The sequence below is a fragment of the Carassius gibelio genome, chromosome B1 (assembly GCF_023724105.1).
Source record: "Carassius gibelio isolate Cgi1373 ecotype wild population from Czech Republic chromosome B1, carGib1.2-hapl.c, whole genome shotgun sequence".
Taxonomy (NCBI): Eukaryota; Metazoa; Chordata; class Actinopteri; order Cypriniformes; family Cyprinidae; genus Carassius; species Carassius gibelio.
Window position 1 is genome coordinate 35,786,347 of NC_068396.1, and position 23,123 is coordinate 35,809,469.

Consider the following 23,123-nt stretch of genomic DNA (forward strand, 5'->3'; position numbering starts at 1 on the left):
AAATGTTTGCTGTAAAAACAATAATGCAAATTCTTAAAAACAAATTTATAGAAACTGATTAAAGGCTCAAGAGCTCCACTGCAGCAAATACTCACCACAATCATGGTGGCACAGTTTTTTTTTTTCTTCTTCCAATTGATTTCATCCAAGGCTGTGCTTAAAGTCAGTTGTAGTTCTTGTGTTTCTCTTTTCTTCAGTGATCTCATTGACTTTAACTCTTTGAGGACTTGGGATTTGACTCAAGACTAGTTTTTACTTGAAATGAATGACTTGGTTCCTCCTCTTGTGAAATCAGCTGCTGAGTTCATGGGTGGAACACAAATATGGCAGGACTTTTACTCTTTGGCACCTGGATTACCCACCTCTGCTGTGTACTCACTGCATGATACAAATAGTGATTTTTTTTTTTTTTTTGACAAATTTTAAAGTTTTATTACTTCTTTTAATCAAAGGTATCTCAATCTTACTGAAACATTTTGGAAAAACTGACTAATGTTATGATCCAGATAAAAAACTAAAATGTAAAATACTAAATATGTATCCCTATAGTGAAAAAAAAAAAAAAAACTTATAATTTGTTTGTGAGGCTTCAGTGTCCAATACTGTGATAGATGGACTCTTCTTGAACAGAATCAGTTCTGAGACTCTGATAAACGTCACTCTGTCTGCTGGAGTTCAGTTCTGTGTAGATCTGATCTGGATCCACAGCGTTTCTCTCAGCAGCAGCAACATTCATGTAGTCGAGGTCTGTGTCGACTGTTTCTGTGTTTGCAGGTCTGTGAAACTCGTTTGAGGCAGAACCGTCGTCACTTTGAGCTGTGTGTGAGTTTGAGACCACAGCTGGGTTTCCTTTCTTGTAAGACTTCTGTAAATTGGAAAAGGGAAATGATTGCTTCGTCATCATTAAGCACTTCACACTGACTCCTACTTTAGAAGAACTAAAGGTTATGACAATTAAAATTCTAGGTGAAGATGATCCTGACTCACCTCTGTTCTTCTGTTTTCTGTCAGATTAACCCCTTCAGCAGAAGAGGAGACCAAACCTGTAATAGATGAAGATTACATTACTCTTAAAACTTCCAGGCTAACTTGAATCCAGCACCACAGTCTCAAGTGTGTTGTTCAGTATGACTAAAATAATTCTGAAGACAAAGAAAAGAACACTGTTTTATTTAGAATTGAATTCTGAATTATTAGAACTGATTAGATAATGGATTGGTGGGTTTTTGTTAAATGTGAGCCAAAATCATCACAATTAAAAGAACCAAAGACTTCAAACTACTTCAGTCTGTGTCCAAAACATCCTAATTTCCTGAGATGCAACTGTGCTTGTATAAGCATACTCCAACAACTTTTTTTTATTTATTTACACCTTCTGAAATCATGGGTACACTGTACAGTGTAGATTTTCTGTTATTAGAGACTGTAAAAAGTAGAAGTGTCTGAATTCACTGGTGAAACATTAATTTATTATTACCATGAGTATGTTTCTTCCATACAGCCACAACAAGCAAAACAGCACAAATCAGGAGCAAAACCAGACCTCCTGCAATGATGATGATGATGAATGAACCTGAAAATACAAAATATAACATAAACCACTGAGTTGGTTTACAGAATTAAATATTATGTTCTTCTCTCAGTAATTAAAGATCAGGAATTAAGGACGGAGATGAGGGAAGATGAAGAGGGGATGTAATTGCATTCTGAGCTCTGATGAAAGTACCTCTTGAGCCGCAGCAAACCAGCATTACCACAACAGTCATGAGTGTCTTTAAACAGATACCAGTCCTGCTTTAGGGATAGAAGATAGTAGGAAGTGTATAAAGCTATGTTCAATTAAAAAAAATGCACAGCAACTTCAAGCAGACACAGGTCTGTAGAGCACCCAAACCAATCAACACGTTCTCACTCTCAATTCATCACATTCTGATGCTTGGTCGGGGTCCTTTGGAGTCACGTTAGTGTCATTTTTTTGGCATGCAGAGTACTTTGTTGCTTTAAATAAGAAACTGTTGGTGTAAATATGCAGGTGTGAAGGCTATGTATGACGGCAAATCAATGCCAAAAATAACCGAGCATACAACTGATGCTGGCGCGCGCGCTATATGGCTTCCGCGAGAGGAAAACTGAATCGGATGCGAAGAAACGGGAGCCCGCGAGCTCATTTCAAACTCTCGCGCGCGCGTGACATGTACTCTGCCCGCAATACAAGCCCTCGCGCGCAATAAAAGCCCTCGCGCGCGGATGCTCATCATCTCACCTCTGCTCGCGCGAACAATTTTATTTTTGTCAGTCGTGGGGCGGGGCTTGCTGTTTTAGTTGTTATCTCAAATGTCATTGGTTGTTCCCCTTTTCCTGAAGTCAGTATTGGACGCCTGTTAGAAAATGATTAATAATTCACTTGACTTGACCCATGACTTCATCAGTGGACCAGATACATGTGAGTAATCATTTATTTTGCTTGTTTAATTTATTTTTGTCTTTAATGTAATTTAATGCATTGTTTATAGAGTAGATCTTTTGTAGATACTTGATTAACTGGAATTCTTCTGATTGCTAGTGATTGCAGTCTTGTAATAAGAGATACACATATTTTTAATGATGCACACACGCACACACACACACACACACACACACACACACACACACACATATATATATATATATATATATATATATATATATATATATATATATAAAGCTAAATGAATGACAGTGAAGTGTTTAACAAGTGTTTTATCTTTAATCTTTTAAATAGATACATCGTAATATTTGAAGGTTAGTTTAGTCTGTGTTCATATAAAACACAGGTTTCATCATGATTGCATTTGATTTGCAGCGTTACTAGTCATCTACTATCAAGATCAGTCCATTCACTATGATGTTTATGAAAATCGATTCCTGTTTATTGAAAAGAAACTTGTAATACATTAAATCCCAATGTATTTACTTATGTTCTTTTTGTTGCATTTTTTTTTTCCCCCTTTGTAATTGCAGGTTGTGTACATGAATGCATCAAATAACTGGGTCTTGACATCTTACCAATTATTCTCAGAAGCAGTCCAGAAATTTTATATACTGTCAAGGCAAGTACAGTAAAAAAAAAAGCATTTGAATTTTCTTTAAACCAGGGTCAAGGAAATCCAAGGACTGGAGAATGTACTGATCGCCAGGTTCATGTTTTCTTCAAGAGGCACGGACCAACATGGTTTCATTTCTGGTAAAAGTGTCCATAATCAAAGGTGAATAGATATGAGTACGGTGACCCTCTTTTAGTTACCCTTTCAGCACACTGCTGTTTATGTGTTAATCTAAAGGGATTTTTAATTATGTATTTAACTGCTAAATCATCAGGACATCAAACAGCCATATCAATATATATATATATTTAAACTTGCTATGCAATGCATCAACCTAACTGTGACTTGTTATAGCACTTATGTATTATTGCTCTTTTGTTGATTTTCATTTCTTCCATTGTCCTTATCTGTAAGCCACTTTGGATAAGTGTCTGCTAAATGACTAAATGGAAATATACATCTTCACATGCTGCTATGTCAACATCTACATTTAGCTCTTCAATATCTTAATGACTTATGTATTGAGTTAAATACATAGTTAAAAATTCACTTGGACATATGCATGAACAGCAGTGTGGAAAAGAAAGCAGGGTCTCCATACCTCATATCTCTCAGATTAGTACATTTCGTGTGTATCATTCCAATGTGCCACAGCTGCTCTGAGCTTTGACTGCCTTCTGAGGAGAGTGCATGAAGAGTCCAGGCTTCTGCAAATGTGTCCAAGTCTGCCTGGATGCTTGAGAGAAAAGTGTACTGTAAACTAAACAGGTCTTCAATAAGTCAAGCAGTCCTTAGGCCTCCAGCAGGTGCAGCATGTCTGAGTCCTTGATTCTGACATCACACCAAATGCATTCAATCCTATTAGAAACAGGTTTAAAAACAGATCAGTTATTTATTAATAATTGTAAGATATTTTGTTACATAAAACTGACATTAAAAGCTACCTATAGATAACTTAAGTTACAAAATTTAGGAATAAATGAAATTTCAGACAACTGTACTTTACCTTTGATTATGGACACTTTTACCAGAAATGAAACCATGTTGGTCCGTGCCTCTTGAAGAAAACATGAACCTGGCGATCAGTACATTCTCCAGTCCTTGGATTTCCTTGACCCTGGTTTAAAGAAAATTTAAATGTTTTTTTCTTTACTGTACTTGCCTTGACAGTATACCAAATTTCTGGACTGCTTCTGAGAATAATTGGTAAGATGTCAAGACCCAGTTATTTGCTGCATTCATGTACACAACCTGCAATTACAAAGGGAAAAAAGGGACTGATCTTGATAGTAGATGACTAGTAACGCTGTAAATCAAATGCAATCATGATAAACCTGTGTTTTATATGAACACAGACTAAACTAACCTTCAAATATTACGATGTATCTATTTAAAAGATTAAAGATAAAACACTTGTTAAACACATCACTGTCATTAATTTACCTTTATATATATATATATATATATATATATATATATATATATATATATATATATATATATTTGTGTGTGTGTGTGTGTGTGTGCATCATTACAGTCTGTAAAATATGTGTATCTCTTATTACAAGACTGCAATCACTAGCAATCAGACGAATTCCAGTTAATCAAGTATCTACAAAAGATCTACTCTATAAACAATGTATTAAATTACATTAAAGACAAAAATAAATTAAACAAGCAAAATAAATGATTACTCACATGTATCTGGTCCACTGATGAAGTCATGGGTCAAGTCAAGTGAATTATTAATCATTTTCTAACAGGCGTCCAATACTGACTTCAGGAAAAGGGGAACAACCAATGACATTTGAGATAACAACTAAAACAGCAAGCCCCGCCCCACGACTGACAAAAATAAAATTGTTCGCGCGAGCAGAGGTGAGATGATGAGCATCCGCGCGCGAGGGCTTGTATTGCGCGCTAGAGTTGTGACGTTCGCGAACGAACCGATTCTTTTGAACGGCTCATAAACATGAACGATGGGAGCCGAGTCGCGACTGGAGAGGAGCCGTTCTTTCTATCGTTCTTTTTTCCTATGCGTGTTCATACAAATGAGCTCCTCCGCGAGACAGAACAGTTATAGGGGGAGGGGCGCACCCAGCGCAGGCCAACCCTTTATAGCGTGATGATATTAGTTATTAGTTGTGCATGCATTTACATTGCATTTTGTGTTCATTTAAAACTTATTTTAAAATCATTAAAAATGTTCTTTTGTGATACTGTACTTGTATAGAAATGTTTCACTAAAAGCTGTTTTCCACAGACATTCATTGCAGCCCACTCTGTTATTGTTCATTGACTTGAAGGGGCTGATGTCCTATTTGCAAAGTTTACAGTAGTAATAGTATGTAGTATGTAGACATTTCCATTTTATTTATTCTAATTTTATCTACTTTAAAAAAAAAAAGTTTTCTATCAAAATGTTCTTGTGTGATAACAATGTTCTTGTGTGGAAGTGTTTGTAGTAAAAGCTGTTTTGCACAGAGATTCATTGCAGCCGGCTTTGTTTTTTATGTTTATTTGTGAGCAGGTATTGTATGAATAACATAAGTCAGCATAGTTTTACACACACACACACACACACACACACACACACACTTTGTACTAAAGGTAAATCAAAATAATGATGTCACTGTCTAAGCAGAGGGATTTGTGCAACCCTATGGAATATAGTCCACACATGAGAAATGAGGTAATAATCAATATTTCAGAATAATTCAAACTCAGATATTGGTGTGTGATATCTGCACTTTAATTATTTGACTACAAATCTCACCTCATCATTCCTCCCAGTGATTATTTCCAGGATAAACTGAGATGCTCCCAAGCTGGCTTCTTAAAACTGACTAAATATTTAAAAAGAGCCAAAAGAGCCATTCTTTTGAACGGCTCTTTGAAAGGAACGGATCGCGAAGATCCGGATCCGCTCAAAGAGCCATAAATCCCATCACTATTGCGCGCAGAGTACATGTCACGCGCGCGAGAGAGTTTGAAATGAGCTCGCGGGCTCCCGTTTCTTCGCATCCGATTCAGTTTTCCTCTCGCGGAAGCCATATAGCGCGCGCGCCAGCATCAGTTGTATGCTCGGTTATTTTTGTCATTGATTTGCCGTCATAGCTATGGGAATTTTATAATCATGATTAAATGATATATTGGACAAAAATTTTGCCACTACTGCATATATGTTGGGGCGTGATTTTTCAATTTAGCCATTTTGACAGCAATTTTATTTACATTAAATTTCACTACCTTTATAAGCACATTGTCTCTTGTTTGTATGACCGACTTCATCATGCTAAAGTGCAGAAATATCTTTTGAATGAGAAATGACAGCATTAACAGAGCAGGATCATTTTCAGTGATAAAAACCTTATGATTTACTGTGTTCTTCACATAAAGATATTTCATGGCTTTAAAAGACTTAGATTGTAGTATAAAGTAATAATATTTGTCATTTCCTTTTATACAGCAACACACTTTGTTCAGAATGATTCTGTAAGTTCACTCGATGAGAATAAGATGTGGATGGACTCAGAAATCAGCGCTAAACGACAGACATTATCCAGACATAAAGCGTGTTAAGTGAAATAAAAAGAGAAAGAGGAAGATGACCTGACCTGTTGAGGAGTTGAGTTGATCTGTGATTGAGAGGCTGGTGGATTGTTGATTCAGCTCTGTTGTCCTGAAATATGACCACGTGATTGAAAAATAGCTAATAGTTGAAGCCTCAGTGTTCTTATCTGCAAATGAAAGATCAACTTAAACTCAGTTAATATATAAGCACATTCGGTGTGAATTAAATTGTGTATATATAACTGAATTAGGCAGTAAATTGTCTTTTATATAATAACATAAACTACAGCTGCTGGCCTGCCCTCATGAAAAAAGAAGTTTATTCAAGTGTGCTCTTAGTATACTTCTTTTAAACAACAACAAAAAAAAAAAAAATAGGAAAGTATACTTTTAGTTTACTTTTTATATACTTCTCAGAAATGCTCTTTATGTACTTCTCAGAAATATACTTAAAATTAAGTTTAAGTATACTTGACTTATACTTACAAAAAGTCTAAATATATTTGAGCTATACTCCTAGAATCTGTGTTTTCATTGTTTTATGGTAGAGGGTGCTAGTATGCATCTTCTGTACAAAATGTTAAAAAATACACAGGTGAAGAAGAGAAAGAAACACCACCCAGCAGGCACAGTACATCAATGTGACGTCAGGAAGACGCTGGACTCCAACAAATCCAACGTCAGTCAGACGTCATATTTTGGTTATATAACTCTAATGTGTTTAATTTCCAAAACAGCATAACAGTTAAACACCATAACAGTGATTCGTTTTCCCAATAGTTGGGCTCTTAACACTTATTACATGTTTTGGTTTTTGTGGCTGTTGTGACAGTTTGTTTGTCGAGCACATTTGCAGCATCAAAGAAAGCTAAAGTGACATGAGATCAGGTGATGGCTGTTTCCTGTTAATGGTTTTATAATCATCATGAAATAACCTGATTCGCTGATGTTTTTTTTAATCTAACAGTTATGTTGTTCCATTCATATCACACACCCTGTGTTTCTGCCACATGAGATCCAGCAGTATTATAACAATAAGTTAGAATCTTTAAAAAAAAACATGATCTACACTGTAAAAAGTGTTTCCCTATATTTATTCAGTAAAATTGTGTAAAAAATGTACAAGCAATATTATTAATTAAATGTAACACATTTTAATTAAGTAGAAATAATCATTAAAAATGAGTAGAATAACATGAAAAAATTAAGTAAAATTTACATAAAAATATTGATTACATTGGACAAAAATCAAACAAACAAATAAACACTATGCTGAAGAATACTATGTTATGCATGCCAGGCCAGTAGTTGGCGATCATGAAACATTATATGCATGCACATGACATCAGCCTTTTTACAAATTCACATTTTTGTTGCTTACATAGATATGATAAAGGCATCATGTTCAAAAGGTTGTAATGCCCCCAAAACAGTTATTGAAGACACCTAAAGTTCACAAACCGAATCACTGAATGAAAAAAATAATAATAATTTGCTTACCATTGTAGTGGTCAGTGTTTGCTTTAGTTGGACTCTTGACCCTTAAAATTTTAAACAGATTTTATTTGGTTGCTAGTTGTGATACAGCAGCTAGATAAGCCAAGAATGAAATGCGACCCGGTGGTGTTATTTGTTTTTACATCATCATTTGGTCTGAGTTGGGTGTGTTTTATCAATAACATGTGTTCTGTGATTGAACAATATAAGCTCTGGTGTTTTCAGCATTATCAGAGAAATTCTTAGAAGCACCTCTGATCAAAACCTTGTTAAAAAAGAGAAGTGTTTTCATTTAGACACACAGACATCAAGAATCAGCCTGAGAACCTCAACAATGGTGACCATCAAAAAGCATGTTGCACTGCATTCTGGGTGCCACCAATCAAAACTCATTTTATGGCTCCCATCATGCTTTGCGTCATGAATAAATAATGAGCAACAATTCTGTAGTAGCTTGTTTTGTGATTCTTACAGTTTGTCACCATTCTTGAGATTCATACGCTGGTTCTTGATGTGACTGTGTGTCAAAAGAAAGTTCCCCTTTCTCTGTTTTAAACAGAATTCTCAAACTCTGGTTTACACTGAAAAATCCACTTGTTTTTTGCTGAATCACAGGGCTGCCATAATGAATGTTATCTTGTCTCAGAGATCAGACTCTGAATGAGTTCAGATATTCAGGAAGAACAAAGATTATGTAGTAGCATGACCAACACTACCTGATCATCTTTATTCTTAGTTTGTCTAGCTGTTATAACTGAGTTACAACAGCAATGCAAAATGTAATGTTAAAACATCAAGGTTCAAGAACACAACTAAAGCAAACACTGACCACTGTAATGGTAACCAACAATTTACCCGTTGATTCTGTTTGTGAACTTTAGGTGTCTTCAATAACTGTTTTGGGGGCATTACAACCTTTTGAACATGATGCCTGTATCATATCTATGTAAGCAACAAAAATGTGAATTTGTAAAAAGGCTGATGTCATGTGCATGCATATAATGTTTCATGATCGCCAACTACTGGCCTGGCATGCATAACATAGTATTCTTTAGCATAGTGTTTTTTTGTTTGTTTGTTTTTTGTCCAATGAAATCAATATTTTTATGTAAATTTTACTTCATTTTTTCATGTTATTCTACTCATTTTTAATGATTATTTCTACTTAATTAAAATGTTTTAAATTTAATTAATAATATTGCTTGTAAAATTTTGACACAATTTTACTGAATAAATATAGGGAAACACTTTTTACAGTGTAGGTGGAATCATTGTGTTGATTGTCACCATTGTTGAGATTCATATGCTGGGTCATGATGTCTGTGCGTCTTATTAGAACAAGGTTTCAAAAATGTATATGCATTACATTTCAATTTAATTATCACCATCAAACCAACAGTTAATTTGTATGTAGCAGTTCCTCAATGTAGGTTATTTAAAAACTGATCACATTTTAAGCGAAATTATTATTATTATTATTTTTGGAAATAAACAGGCCGATGTCTAATAATTACTTCATCATGTAAAAGCAGCTAGTAAGAGTTTTCTGCACTGATTGCACTGTTTTATAACAGCACATGCACTTTTGAAGATAAATATCTGACACAATAAGCCAAAGGTCAAGAGCCCAACTGAAGCAAACACTGATCTCCATGATGGTGGCATCATTTTAACCAATAAAACATCAGCATCTGATCCTCTGTAACGCACAAAAATGGCAGGTGTTCCTCATTCATCATTTAATTAGTATCTTAATTATCTCATTGACTTCAACTATTTGATGACTTGGGATTTGACTTGAGACTCGTTTGTGACTTGAAAGGTATGTCTTGTTTCCTCCTCTGGTGAAATCAGCTGCTGAGTTCATGACTGGAACAAAAATATGGCAGAACTTTTACTTTCTGACCCCTGGACTTTACACCTCTGTCTGTAATAGATCTGCTTGTTTTACACTTGTCGGCCACCAGGTGGTATTGTGAGCAAATGAAGTTTCCAGAAATGAACCCTTTTGTGAACCACTTGGCTGAAAAGCTTAAAGCTTCATGAGGCTTCGTCTTCCCATCACTACTTGCTACATAAAATATACTTAAAAGTATACTTGAACTTTACTTGAGTAAACTTAATAAAATAAACTTGAAGTATACTACTTTTTGCTAAGGATGTGCTGCTGTGGTCAGTGCTGGTGTGTGTGTGTGTGTGTGTGATGTGTGTGTACCTGTGCTGGTGTGTGCGTGTGTGTGTGTGTACCTGTGCTGGTGTGTGTGTGTGAGTGTGTACCTGTGCTGGTGTGTGTGTGTGAGTGTGTACCTGTGCTGGTGTGTGTGTGTGTGTGTGTGTGTGTGTGTGTGTGTGTGTGTGTGTGTGTGTGTGTACCTGTGCTGGTGTGTGTGTACGAGTGGAGGGTGCTGGTTGAGATCTGGTCAGGTCTTGTTTTCTGTGGAGCTGAGAAACAAGATCACATCATTCAGATGAAAAACACATTACAAATCCATTACTACAGAACAGAGCAGAAACACAGAGGATGAAACAGACTGCTGCTGTGTGATGAACGTTATTCACCTCTGATCACCTTCAGAGGGATGTTTTTATATAGTCTTCCCCATCCAGCTTCACAGGTGTACACTCCAGCATCTGTCAGACTCAGGTTTCTGATGATCAGTGTAAATGATCTCTTCTGATGATCGTCCAGCAGAGAGAATCTGCCTTCAGACACCGATGACTGTCCTCCAGCTGATTTTAGGAGAAGATTCCTCTCTCTGTAAGGTCCTTTATAGAAGTATTTGTTGGAGTTTTCATATCCTTCAGCATAAGGACAATTCAGAAACCCTTGTTCTCCTTCTGTTCCTCTCACTGTAATATCCACAGGCACTGAACTGCTCACTGCACACACACACACACACACACACACACACACACACACACACACACACACATGCACACACACACACACACACACACACACACACACACACACACACACACACACACACACACACACACACCAAAATAAACCAAACTATTAGACAGTAAACACTTTTAATATATCAGTAAAATATATATGTATAAATATTTTTGAGCACGTACCCGTCAGTAGAAACGCAGAAATCATGAATGTGAACTTCATTTCTTCTTCGGTTGAGTTCAGAAAAGTTCCTCAAATGTCTTGTTGAAGTCAGATCTCAGTAATACTGTGAATCCTGCTCTCTTCTCTCAGTGGAGAGTACAGTTATATGTCTCTGGTGATGAGAATCAAACACTAGCGCTGACGGACAGTGTGTTACTCTCTTCATGTGATGTTGAGGGTGTTGTGTGTGAAAAATGACCAGGAAACTATCTGTGAACTCACAAACCACAGCCTGTTTCCTCTGTTTCTGTTCTGCCTTCAAGTGCTTTCTGTTACACCTCCGATCTTTAGTGACTACAAACACTTACAGCGAACAGGAGACTGAAAAAAAAAATACTAATTTTAGAAGAAAAACAGCACTAACAGGCTTTTGCATCTAAACTCTCAATTTATACATTTAAAATATATTACAAAATATAAAAAGTCCAAAATTATATTTGTTAAAATATATTTCAAAATTTATTTTCTTAAATATATTTTCATTACACACACGCAAACGCACATTATATATATATATATATATATATATATATATATATATATATATATATATATATATATATATATATATATATATATATATATATATATATATATATTTTTGCCTATCTGTTGTATATTTTTAAATATATATTTTCCTAATAATAACCGATTCTTCATTATTATTGGTCAAATCACCTGTCAATCAAGCTCTCTGTGAAGTGTCAGATGACATCATTGCAGAAATGCTGTTGTTCATAGAAACTGTAAATAATCCAGAATATGTCTTGTATATTAAAGTCACACTTCATCCATCATGTCAGTCCTGGGAGAAGAGCTGCATTGTGGGAAGTGTAGTCTGTGTGTTTATCTGAAGCCTCACAGCTCTTCCTGTGGCTCTGGTTGAACTTCCTGTTTGGTAACTAACTGCTGCACACATCTCATGTTTAACCGAAGCAAAAAGACCTGCTAGTTATATTCTGATGAAGATTATTGTTAGTACTAGCATCTCAGTGGCAGCTGCAGCAAAAAAGACAGTATACAATGAGCTCAATTCAAGTCAAATTTAACACTCCTGAAATATCTCTCTCACTTTCAAAAGTTTGAACACTGAAAGAGTGTATTTGTCAATCCAGCAGATTCTTTTGGACTACAAATAAACTCTTACGGTGCTAAAATATGCTCTGTGAGTAATGTCATACATGTCGTACATGGTGTCTGTGGAACGTCATGAGTATAATACACAACAATTAAGGTGGACGTTTTTGTTTTTAATGTTACATGTGCTTCTTCATACAATGGCAGTATGGTGATTAACAGTAAGCTTTAAAAAAAAACTACTCAAAAATAGTGGTCCCATGTGACACGTGCCGTATATTCAAAGCGTTTGGGGTATATACACTAGGGTCTGTGTGTGGTGTGAGGTGTGTGTCGGGTGAACAACAGACAGAGTGTGTGTTACAGAAATATGAAAGAGCAGAGTGTGATCTGAGCTGATGAGGAGATGTGATGATCTGTGATCGTGATGAATCATGTCTGATGTGATCAAATGAGGTGTGTTTGAAAATGAGCTCAGAGTTTGATCTGAAAGTAAAGACTGAGCTGCTTTACTGACACAGAAACTATAGACGCAGATTTATGACAAGACACACTGGAAATCTAATATTAAATATCCAGCACCTGGACGGAGGGTAGATGTTGAGATCTGGACAGGCCTTGTTTTCTGTGGAGCTGAGAAACAAGGGAGAGCTGTCATACTGTTCAAATAAAACAACTGCATTTATAAAACCATCAATATCTATGCAGGGGTTTTCAAACTGTGGGTCACAGAATGGAACGAGGTGGGTCGCTCAAAGTCACTTGGCTGCAGCTAAATGTGCGTTTCAATGACACACACACTGTTCAGTCTAGGGCTACACAAATGTGACGAGGCCGGAACTGGCGGACAATCAAACAAAGTTTTAATAATCAAATAAACACAAAACAGCACTCCACCGGCCTCGCTCCGTTCCCATGGCTCTCGGCCCCGCATCACTCGTCACAACAATATAGCCTGCCAACATTAATTACGAACTGCAATATCATTAGTGTGATTTTCGAATTGCAATTAAGCCTTGCATGGTTTGAAGCGTGGGCACGGACGAGTTGTAACAACCTTGACGTATCATCTCTGTTAAGAGAAAAAATTGCCAAAGTTCAGAAATCTTTTCAAGAACTTAATGTCATCCATTTTTTTTTTTTTGTTTGTTTATTAAAAACGGTTTGTTTATTTATTTTTTTACCTATTTCACAATTATTTTAATATCCAAACTGTTTTAGATAGCTCTGCTTTGTTTATACTTTTCTAAAAAAAGTGTTGGACTGTGCTCCGTTCTCGCCGACACACACGGAAGGATCATGAAAGCATTTTCTGCAACAAAACACAACAGTGCAGATTTCAGTTCCCTGGAGTGAGCCTGTTTCACTGTTTTATGGACACTACTTATTTTGGTCTGTAACGTCTGTAAACCAAAATTAAAACTTAAATATTAGTAGTGACATTTTTCAGTTGTACTCTAAAATAAAATGGTTATTTTTCTTAAATATTTATTTTCTGTCATCAAACTTTTAAGTAAGATTAGGCTTAAAGTAATGTCAACCAGTTTTTCTTATATATATATATATATATATATATATATATATATATATATATATATATATATATATATATATATTTTTTTTTTTTTTTTTTTGGTGGGTCGTGAAATAGTTTAGACTTGTGGGTCATGGAATGGAAAGGTTTGGAAACCCCTGTTTTATATGATAACATAAACTACAGATGCTGGGCTGTGTACATTTCAATATAGGTCAATGTGCAGAAACCACATTTCTAACTTACCCTCTTTAACCAGCAACTTAATCTCTGAATAGACATCCTTTAAAGCCCTCTCCCCACCACACCAGTATCGTTCTGTATCCTCTCAGATCAGTGATGCTGACGGTGAAAACTCTGGTCCTCTTGTCATCAGTCAGAGAGAATCTCTCGTCTTCAGCTGAAGATCCTGATTTAACCACAATGTTTCTAAATCCAAAGATACACCCTCCTTTACAAAAAAAAAAAAAAAAAAAAGGTTGACGTCTAAATCCAACGACTGTTTGACATCAAGCTCCAACGTTGGGCAGATGCTGAATGTCGGCTGGAATAAACACCTCCCCCCCAAAACATAAAAAAACGGTGAAATGAATGGGACTACATGTATTACCAGCTTCACTTATTACTAACCAGTTTGACTTTATTTTATCAGACGTGTACAGAAGTTATTTTTGAGAATTAACAGAAGTTTAGATGTTGATGTTTCATTTGAAAATGTTTGGTCACCATTATTGTGATCAGTTTTTGTTTTAGTTGGGTAGTTTGACTGTTGGCTTAATAAGTTTGTGGTTCCTGTAATAGTGTTTACTGAAACACATAATTTATTATTATAAGATGATATAGTTTTTGTCGTCATGAAGAAAATTGATTGAGGAATATTATTTTTCTCATTGTTCCTTTTATAACTGAGATACAACAGCGATACAAAATGTGACGTTAAAACGTCAAGGGTCAAGAGCACAACTAAAGCAAACACTGATCACTGTAATGGTAACCAATAATTTACCATTTTCTCCTTCAGTGATTCTGTTCGTGAACTTTAGGTGTCTTCAATAACTCTGTTTTGGGGGCCTTAAGACACAACCTTTTGAACATGATGTCTGTATCATATCTATGTAAGCAACACAAATGTGAATTTGTAAAAAGGTTGACATCATGTGCATGCATATAATGTTTTCACAGGGTGTTTCATGATCACCAACTACTGGCCTTGCATGCATAACATAGTATTCTTTGGCATAATGTTTTTTGTTTGTTTGTTTTATGTCCAATGAAATCAATATTTTTGTGTAAATTTTACTTTATTTTTTCATTTTATTCTACTCATTTTAAATGGTTAATTCTAATTAATTCTAATGTGTTAAATTTAATTAATAATATTGCTTGTAATCTGTTGTCACAATTTTATTGAGTAAATATGGAGAATCACTTTTTACAGTGTAGATAAAAGCTGCTGCTACAAGTGTAGCCCCTCCATACATCTTGCAATACAATTAAAATTAATTGGTCAAACCTAACTTGTTATTATTAAGTGGTCAAGGTTTAGCTGGTTAGCACAAGCCCATTAGCACCTACACCTACTTATTAAAATAGTTTCATCTGGATGAGAAAGATTTGGAAATCCCATGTTTTTCTCTCCAGGATAAGGTGTATCTTACTTTTGTGCTGGTTCTTCAAAATGACATCAGTATGATGCAGATGTGGTAATAAAACAGCCCTTTCTTCTTCTTCTTCTTCTTCTTCTTCTTCTTCTTCTTCTTCTTCTTCTTCTTCTTCTTCTTCTTCTTCTTTTGTTGGTTCATTAAAACCTCTGATCATTTGAGGGATGCAACTAAAAACTTCTTTGAATTGGTTCATCTCTGATGATTAATACACAGTGATCAATGGCCTGAAGATGTATAAGGATTATTTTAGTTTGATACTGAAAGCTATTTTGGGCAGTATTTATGGATTATTATAGGTTGCCTAATGTCTGCTTCTAGAATAGTTAAATGAGTCAGAGCAAAATAAAAATATAAATCCTAAACTCATTGAATGATACAAATGGCATTTTCCTGATAATTTGTTTTAAAGTTGTATTGCTTTTATCAACGGTTTCTCAATCTTACTGAAAGGTCTTGAAAAACACATACTGGTGGTTTGATACAGATCCAAAATGTGATTGTTATCCAATTTTAGAATCCCTTTTTTTATGTTGAATTACCCACTTACACAAATTGACCCAATTTGATTGGATTGACCAAAATCTAATCAGAATCAGATAGTTTCCCTTGATGAACAATCAATGTGTTTCCTTACAAAGTATGTATCATTTTTCAACATTTTAGTTACAAATATTTCAGCTCAGGAAAGCCACGACGAAGGTTTGAGACAGATTGTTTTCTTGTGATGTCATCAGCCACTCCCTTATTAGTGAACATGTTTACAGATAAAGTAGTCATACATTTAGCATTTATTAGACCTACAAGATTATTTAAAACTACTGTACCATTTTCAAAGTTTATGCAATATTCATATTAAATAAAAATAAAAAAAAATAAAAAGTTTTGATATTTTGTTTGTTAGGCTTCAGTGTTCAGTCCAGTGTTTGACCAATACTGTGATAGATGGACTCTTCTTGACCAGAATCAGTTCTGAGACTCTGATAAACGTCACTCTGTCTGCTGGAGTTCAGTTCTGTGTAGATCTGATCTGGATCCACAGCGTTTCTCTCAGCAGCAGCAACATTCATGTAGTCGAGGTCTGTGTCGACTGTTTCTGTGTTTGCAGGTCTGTGAAATTTGTTCAGTACAAAACCATCATCACGTTGAGCTGTGTGTAGATTTGAGAACACAGATGGTTTTCCTTTCACATAAGCGTTCTAAATTGGAATTGGAAAAAAGGAAATGATTAAATTCGTCATCATCGAGCAATGATGTAAACCCTGACTTGAGAAGAACTAAAGTTCATGACACAGTTAATTATCGAAATGTTAGGCGAACATTATCCTGACTCACCTCTGTTCTTCTATTTTCTGTCAGATTAACCCCTTCAGCAGAAGAGGAGACCAAACCTGTAATAGATGAAGATTACATTACTCTTAAAACTTCCCTGCTAACTTAAATCCAGTGCCACAGTATCAAATGTTTTGTTCAGTCTGACTAAAATAATTCTGAAGACAAATAATTATTATTTTTTTATTTATCATTGTTCTGAATGATTAGAACTGAATTCAAGAACTCTGAACTCTGACTATGCAATTTTTAAGTAGAAAGACTGAAACAGAATTTACTTGTAAACATACTCCTATAACTTTTGCTTTATTTACACCTTACACCTACACAAAAATAATTTTGCACAGTGTAGATTTTCTGTTATAGAGTCTAGTATGAAGACATGTCTGAATTCACCGGGGACACATCAGAAATGTAGATTTTATTTATGTATTATTACCAGAAGTCTTTTTCTTCCTTTTCCATACAGCCACAACAAGTAAAACAGCACAAATCAGGAGCAAAACCAGACCTCCTGCAGTGATGATGATGATGAATGAACCTGAACATACAAAACACAACATAAACCACTCAGTTGGTTCACATAATTAAATGAAAGATATTTACACAAGAAATAGCATCATATTTGTCATGCTAATAATAATAATAATAATAATAATGATAACAATAATAATAATAAATACATTTATTTTGTATGGGACCTTCAAGTTACTTTCTCAAAGCACTTTGAAACAAAAGCAAACACAAAACATGCAAAAAATAAAATAAAAATGACTGAATACTTTTCAGACAACCCTTGTATGTGCTTGGTGCTGACCCTGCTTGGGTCAGCTGATTAAATAGGAGACCATCGTCCAGTCTGTGCCAAGTTTCAGAGAGAAAGCTTGTAGTCACCACAGCACAGGAATTCCTCTCTGAACAGGCCAGTGATAATAAATTACTAAAGACAACACAAGAATGAATTACTTTTGTTCTTCTCTCAGTAATTAAAGATCAGGAATTAAGGACGGAGATGAGGGAAGATGAAGAAGGGATGTAATTGCATTCTGAGCTCTGATGGAAGTACCTCTTGATCCGCAGCAAACCAGCATTACCACAACAGTCATGAGTGTCTTTAAACAGATACCAGTCCTGCTTTAGGGATAGAAGCTAGTAGGCAGTGTATCATATGTTTAAGTTCAGTATAGACACATCAATCCACAGCAAACCCACACAGGTAGACATCCGAACCAATAGAAGCAAAAGTCCAGCTGTGATAATGTGAGAACCACCAACTGGCTTGGGGATGTAGAGAGTGTCCGTAAAAGCAAAAATATCTGTCAGATGAAGAAATCATTGTGACATCATACAGACATAAAGCATATGAAAGGAGAGTTACTGAGAGAGGACGGGCAGCAGCTGATCTGAGCTGGTGAGGAGATGTGATGATCTGTGATCGTGAAGCTGCTGGATTGTGGGTTCAAGTCTGATGTGCTCAACCATGGCAGTCTGGTTGAAAGTGAGCTCTGAGTTTGACCTGAAGGGAAATATAGGTTGTGCTGTTATACTGACACAGTATTGGATATGTAGTAATGGATATCTAGTACCTGGAGGAAAGGTGGAGGTATAGATCTGGACTGGTGATTTTTCTGCACAATCTGACTTTGCTGCAGTCTGGAATTGAACTGCTGGTTTCATCTGGTCAGAGGAGAACTGGCCCCCAACTGAGCCTGGTTTCTCCCAAGGTTTTGTCTCCATTCTGTCACCGATGGAGTTTCGGTTCCTTGCCGCTGTCGATATCATTGACTTGATTGCAAATAAATGCACAGACACTATTTAAACCGAACAGAGATGACATCACTGAATTCAATGATGAACTGCTTTTAACTTTCATTTTTCATTATTGAGACACTGTTTTCCTAATGAATGTTGTTCAGTGCATTGACGCAATATATTTTGTTTAAAGCGCTATATAAATAAAGGTGATTGATTGATTGATTGACTGGTCTTGGCCTCTGTGGAGTTGAAAACAAGGAAATTCATCACACCATTCAAATACATTAATAAAATGACCATTGATCACAGCATAAAGCACAGTATTTTTTTAGCTGCTAATACATAAGTATTTGTACGTTTGTGCAAGTATTTGTACTGCTATAAATACGTCAAGGTTGTATGTTTTTATGTGCATGAAAAGGTAGAACCACACTTAACGTAAAAATGCACACGTATTCTCATGAGATCACGTTGAATAGATTGTTGTTTACTCATTTACACCACACCTCGGATCACATTTAGATGGATTTGTTTAAGGTATCCATATCCAGCTCGACAGATGTACGGTCCAGCATCTTCCATCCTCAGGTTTCTGATGGTCACTGTCAATGATCTCATCTTGCCATCGTCCCGCAGAGAGAATCTGCCATTTACTGAGGTCTCTCCTCCATTAGATTTTAGTATAAGATCATAATCTTTGTAATTTCCTTTGTAAAAGCCTTTGAATGCTTTTTCATATCCTTTAGTATAAGGACACGTAATGAGTGCTTGTTCTCCCTCTGTTCCTGTCACTGTAATATCCACACACTGTGAACTGCTCACTGCGCGCACACACACACACACACAAACAAACATCAGCACACTTCTGTCTGGACCATATTGACAAAGAACTGATGTAAATTTATAACCATGGGTGCACATCATTTTTTCACCCTCGTTCTCATTAAAAAAAAACCTGGAGATTTGGTTTGGTCCTCACACTGCACATAGCGTGACCCATTAAATATAACTATACAAAAAAATGAATTAATAATAGGTATAATATTATTGCCTCTTATTTCGTTGTTTTTTATATATATATATATATATATATATATATATATATATATATATATATATATATATATATATATATATAATAATAATAATAGTAAATAAACTAAATAATAGTGTGTGATAATATTACTAAAAATAAAAGGCAGTCTTCGTATTAAATACAAATACATTTATTTTACAGTAAATGAAAAAATAAAATGCTAATATTTACTACTAATTTCTTTGTTTGCCTCTTTAAGAAGAATCGCTTTATGTAATCCCCAATTTTAAGTCGCTTTGGATAAGAGTCTGAAAATAAATACATTAAAATCATTTTGATCATCATATTGAAACTTAAAATCAGCAGGCTTTTATTTTGGCAGGTAGCCAAGCAAGTAAGTATACGCGCTTCCGGATTTAGTGCTACTGCTGATTAAAACAGCGTCAGTGGATGAATGTCACAGTTTTGCATTGTGCTTTGAAAACGGCATGACATAGCCTAGATTTATGCTTTCAGGTTGAAAATAAAACTTATATAAAACAGTCTGTGATCTTAAATGGTATTTGTTAGGGCTGGGATAAACGATTATTTTTTAAACGATTAATCTAGCGATTATTTTTTTTTTTTGATGCATCGACTAATCTAACAATTAATTTTTTCAGACCGATTTGATTTCGATTATCTCCCCATTAATTGACTACTAACAATTTATACATGTTGATTTACATATCTGAATGAAAAAAAACATGAATTCCTTAACATTGCAATATATGTTTATTGCTCTTAAAATTACAAAATAAAGGACTAAGAATGCATTACTTTGCACTTGTATAGAGATAGCATTCAATAAAACCTTGAAGCCTTGAAAAACAAGCTTACTGAAAAAAAGTTATTCTTTCAGATGAAAATAAAGGTCACCCAAAATACTTGTTTAGAGCAATTGAAAGAATTCAGTAACCAATGTAAACTTGAGGGGTTTAAGCTAATACAGAAAGTGCTTTTCCAAAAAAAAAAAAAAAAAAAAAAAAAAAAAAAAAGCCAGAGCCAGCAGCCTGTCATGGAGAAAAAAAAAAATCTCTGAATGCTCCACGTGAAACTTTGCCGTTCCGCCCTTTTTCTATTGTGTCTAATGATTTTGGTTAATATGCACGAGGGAGAGAGAGAGAGAGCAAGACAGCGCTCGTGTAGTTTGAAGACTGAGTGCACGAGAGCGCATGAAACTTTGGTGTTTCGCCCTTTTTCCATAGTGGTAAATGATTTTAATTAATATGCACAAGGGAGAGAGAGAGCAAGAAGCGCTCGTGTTGTTTGAAGACTGTGTGCGCGCGCAGCCGGGGTTTTCTCTTGTATGCGCCCTGTCAGGCGCAACAGATCACTCACCGTCACCGAACAAATAAGGCTTTGACAGCCGCCAAAAAAAAAAAAAAGATCAATGCAGGAAAAACCCCTGGATTGGTTATACAGTATTGTTCAAAATAATAACAGTACAATGTGACTAACCAGAATAATCAAGGTTTTTCGTACATTTTTTTATTGCTACGTGGCAAACAAGTTACCAGTAGGTTCAGTAGATTCTCAGAAAACAAATGAGACCCAGCATTCATGATATGCACGCTCTTAAGGCTGTGCAATTGGGCAATTAGTTGAATTAGTTGAAAGGGGTGTGTTCAAAAAAATAGCAGTGTGGCATTCAATCACTGAGGTCATCAATTTTGTGAAGAAACAGGTGTGAATCAGGTGGCCCCTATTTAAGGATGAAGCCAACACTTGTTGAACATGCATTTGAAAGCTGAGGAAAATGGGTCGTTCAAGACATTGTTCAGAAGAACAGCGTACTTTGATTAAAAAGTTGATTAGAGAGGGGAAAACCTATAAAGAGGTGCAAAAAAGGATAGGCTGTTCAGCTAAAATGATCTCCAATGCCTTAAAATGGAGAGCAAAACCAGAGAGACGTGGAAGAAAACGGAAGACAACCATCAAAATGGATAGAAGAATAACCAGAATGGCAAAGGCTCAGCCAATGATCACCTCCAGGATGATCAAAGACAGTCTGGAGTTACCTGTAAGTACTGTGACAGTTAGAAGACGTCTGTGTGAAGCTAATCTATTTTCAAGAATCCCCCGCAAAGTCCCTCTGTTAAAAAAAAGGCATGTGCAGAAGAGGTTACAATTTGCCAAAGAACACATCAACTGGCCTAAAGAGAAATGGAGGAACATTTTGTGGACTGATGAGAGTAAAATTGTTCTTTTTGGGTCCAAGGGCCACAGGCAGTTTGTGAGACGACCCCCAAACTCTGAATTCAAGCCACAGTACACAGTGAAGACAGTGAAGCATGGAGGTGCAAGCATCATGATATGGGCATGTTTCTCCTACTATGGTGTTGGGCCTATTTATCGCATACCAGGGATCATGGATCAGTTTGCATATGTTAAAATACTTGAAGAGGTCATGTTGCCCTATGCTGAAGAGGACATGCCCTTGAAATGGTTGTTTCAACAAGACAATGACCCAAAACACACTAGTAAACGGGCAAAGTCTTGGTTCCAAACCAACAAAATTAATGTTATGGAGTGGCCAGCCCAATCTCCAGACCTTAATCCAATTGAGAACTTGTGGGGTGATATCAAAAATGCTGTTTCTGAAGCAAAACCAAGAAATGTGAATTAAATGTGGAATGTTGTTAAAGAATCATGGAGTGGAATAGCAGCTGAGAGGTGCCACAAGTTGGTTGACTCCATGCCACACAGATGTCAAGCAGTTTTAAAAAACTGTGGTCATACAACTAAATATTAGTTTAGTGATTCACAGGATTGCTAAATCCCAGAAAAAAAAAAATGTTTGTACAAAATAGTTTTGAGTTTGTACAGTCAAAGGTAGACACTGCTATTTTTTTGAACACACCCCTTTCAACTAATTGCCCAATTGCACAGCCTTAAGAGCGTGCATATCATGAATGCTGGGTCTTGTTTGTTTTCTGACAATCTACTGAACCTACTGGTAACTTGTTTGCCACGTAGCAATAAAAAATATACTAAAAACCTTGATTAATCTGGTTAGTCACATTGTACTGCTATTATTTTGAACAATACTGTATAACGTTGGACAGAATGTTGATCCGGCCATCGCGTATATTCAGTGCACATAAGGTAAACGTTTTGCAAATGTTTATTAGAGAAATAAAAACAGGTCGACGAATCAATGCACATATTTTGCGTCAACGTATTTTTTGCGTCGACGTCATCGATGACCTCGACGCGTTGTCCCAGCCCTAGTATTTGTGTATTAGCAGCTGTCAACCATGTACCACACAAATGCTCTGTCAGAACATAACGCATTTTTTATTTTGGTTGCGCATACGGACCTGCAGACCACTTACGTGAACCCCTGTTTATAGAGGATATCATTAATTTTTTAGAAGGAATATCAGAAGGCCAGGCCCTGAATGTGGAC

At 35.8% G+C, this 23,123-nt stretch overlaps 2 protein-coding genes and 1 long non-coding RNA gene across 3 annotated transcripts in view; 1 reads left to right on the top strand and 2 right to left on the bottom strand.

The window, feature by feature from the left end:
• LOC127949439 (B-cell receptor CD22-like) overlaps window positions 1–23,123 on the top strand; it is a 336,416-nt gene that overhangs the window by 279,864 nt on the left and 33,429 nt on the right. The window lies entirely within an intron of this gene.
• The window catches only part of LOC127949571 (uncharacterized), a 69,874-nt gene that overhangs the window by 18,933 nt on the left and 27,818 nt on the right, over window positions 1–23,123 (bottom strand). The window lies entirely within an intron of this gene.
• LOC127949520 (CMRF35-like molecule 1) lies at window positions 567–11,521 on the bottom strand. The gene is made up of 7 exons (XM_052546969.1): window positions 11,238–11,521; window positions 10,713–11,033; window positions 10,527–10,595; window positions 6,701–6,823; window positions 1,478–1,573; window positions 988–1,043; window positions 567–865 (listed from the first exon to the last, which is right to left on the bottom strand). The coding sequence occupies exons 1-7, from the start codon at window positions 11,275–11,277 to the stop codon at window positions 590–592; spliced, it is 981 nt and encodes a 326-aa protein (XP_052402929.1). The 5' UTR covers window positions 11,278–11,521; the 3' UTR covers window positions 567–589.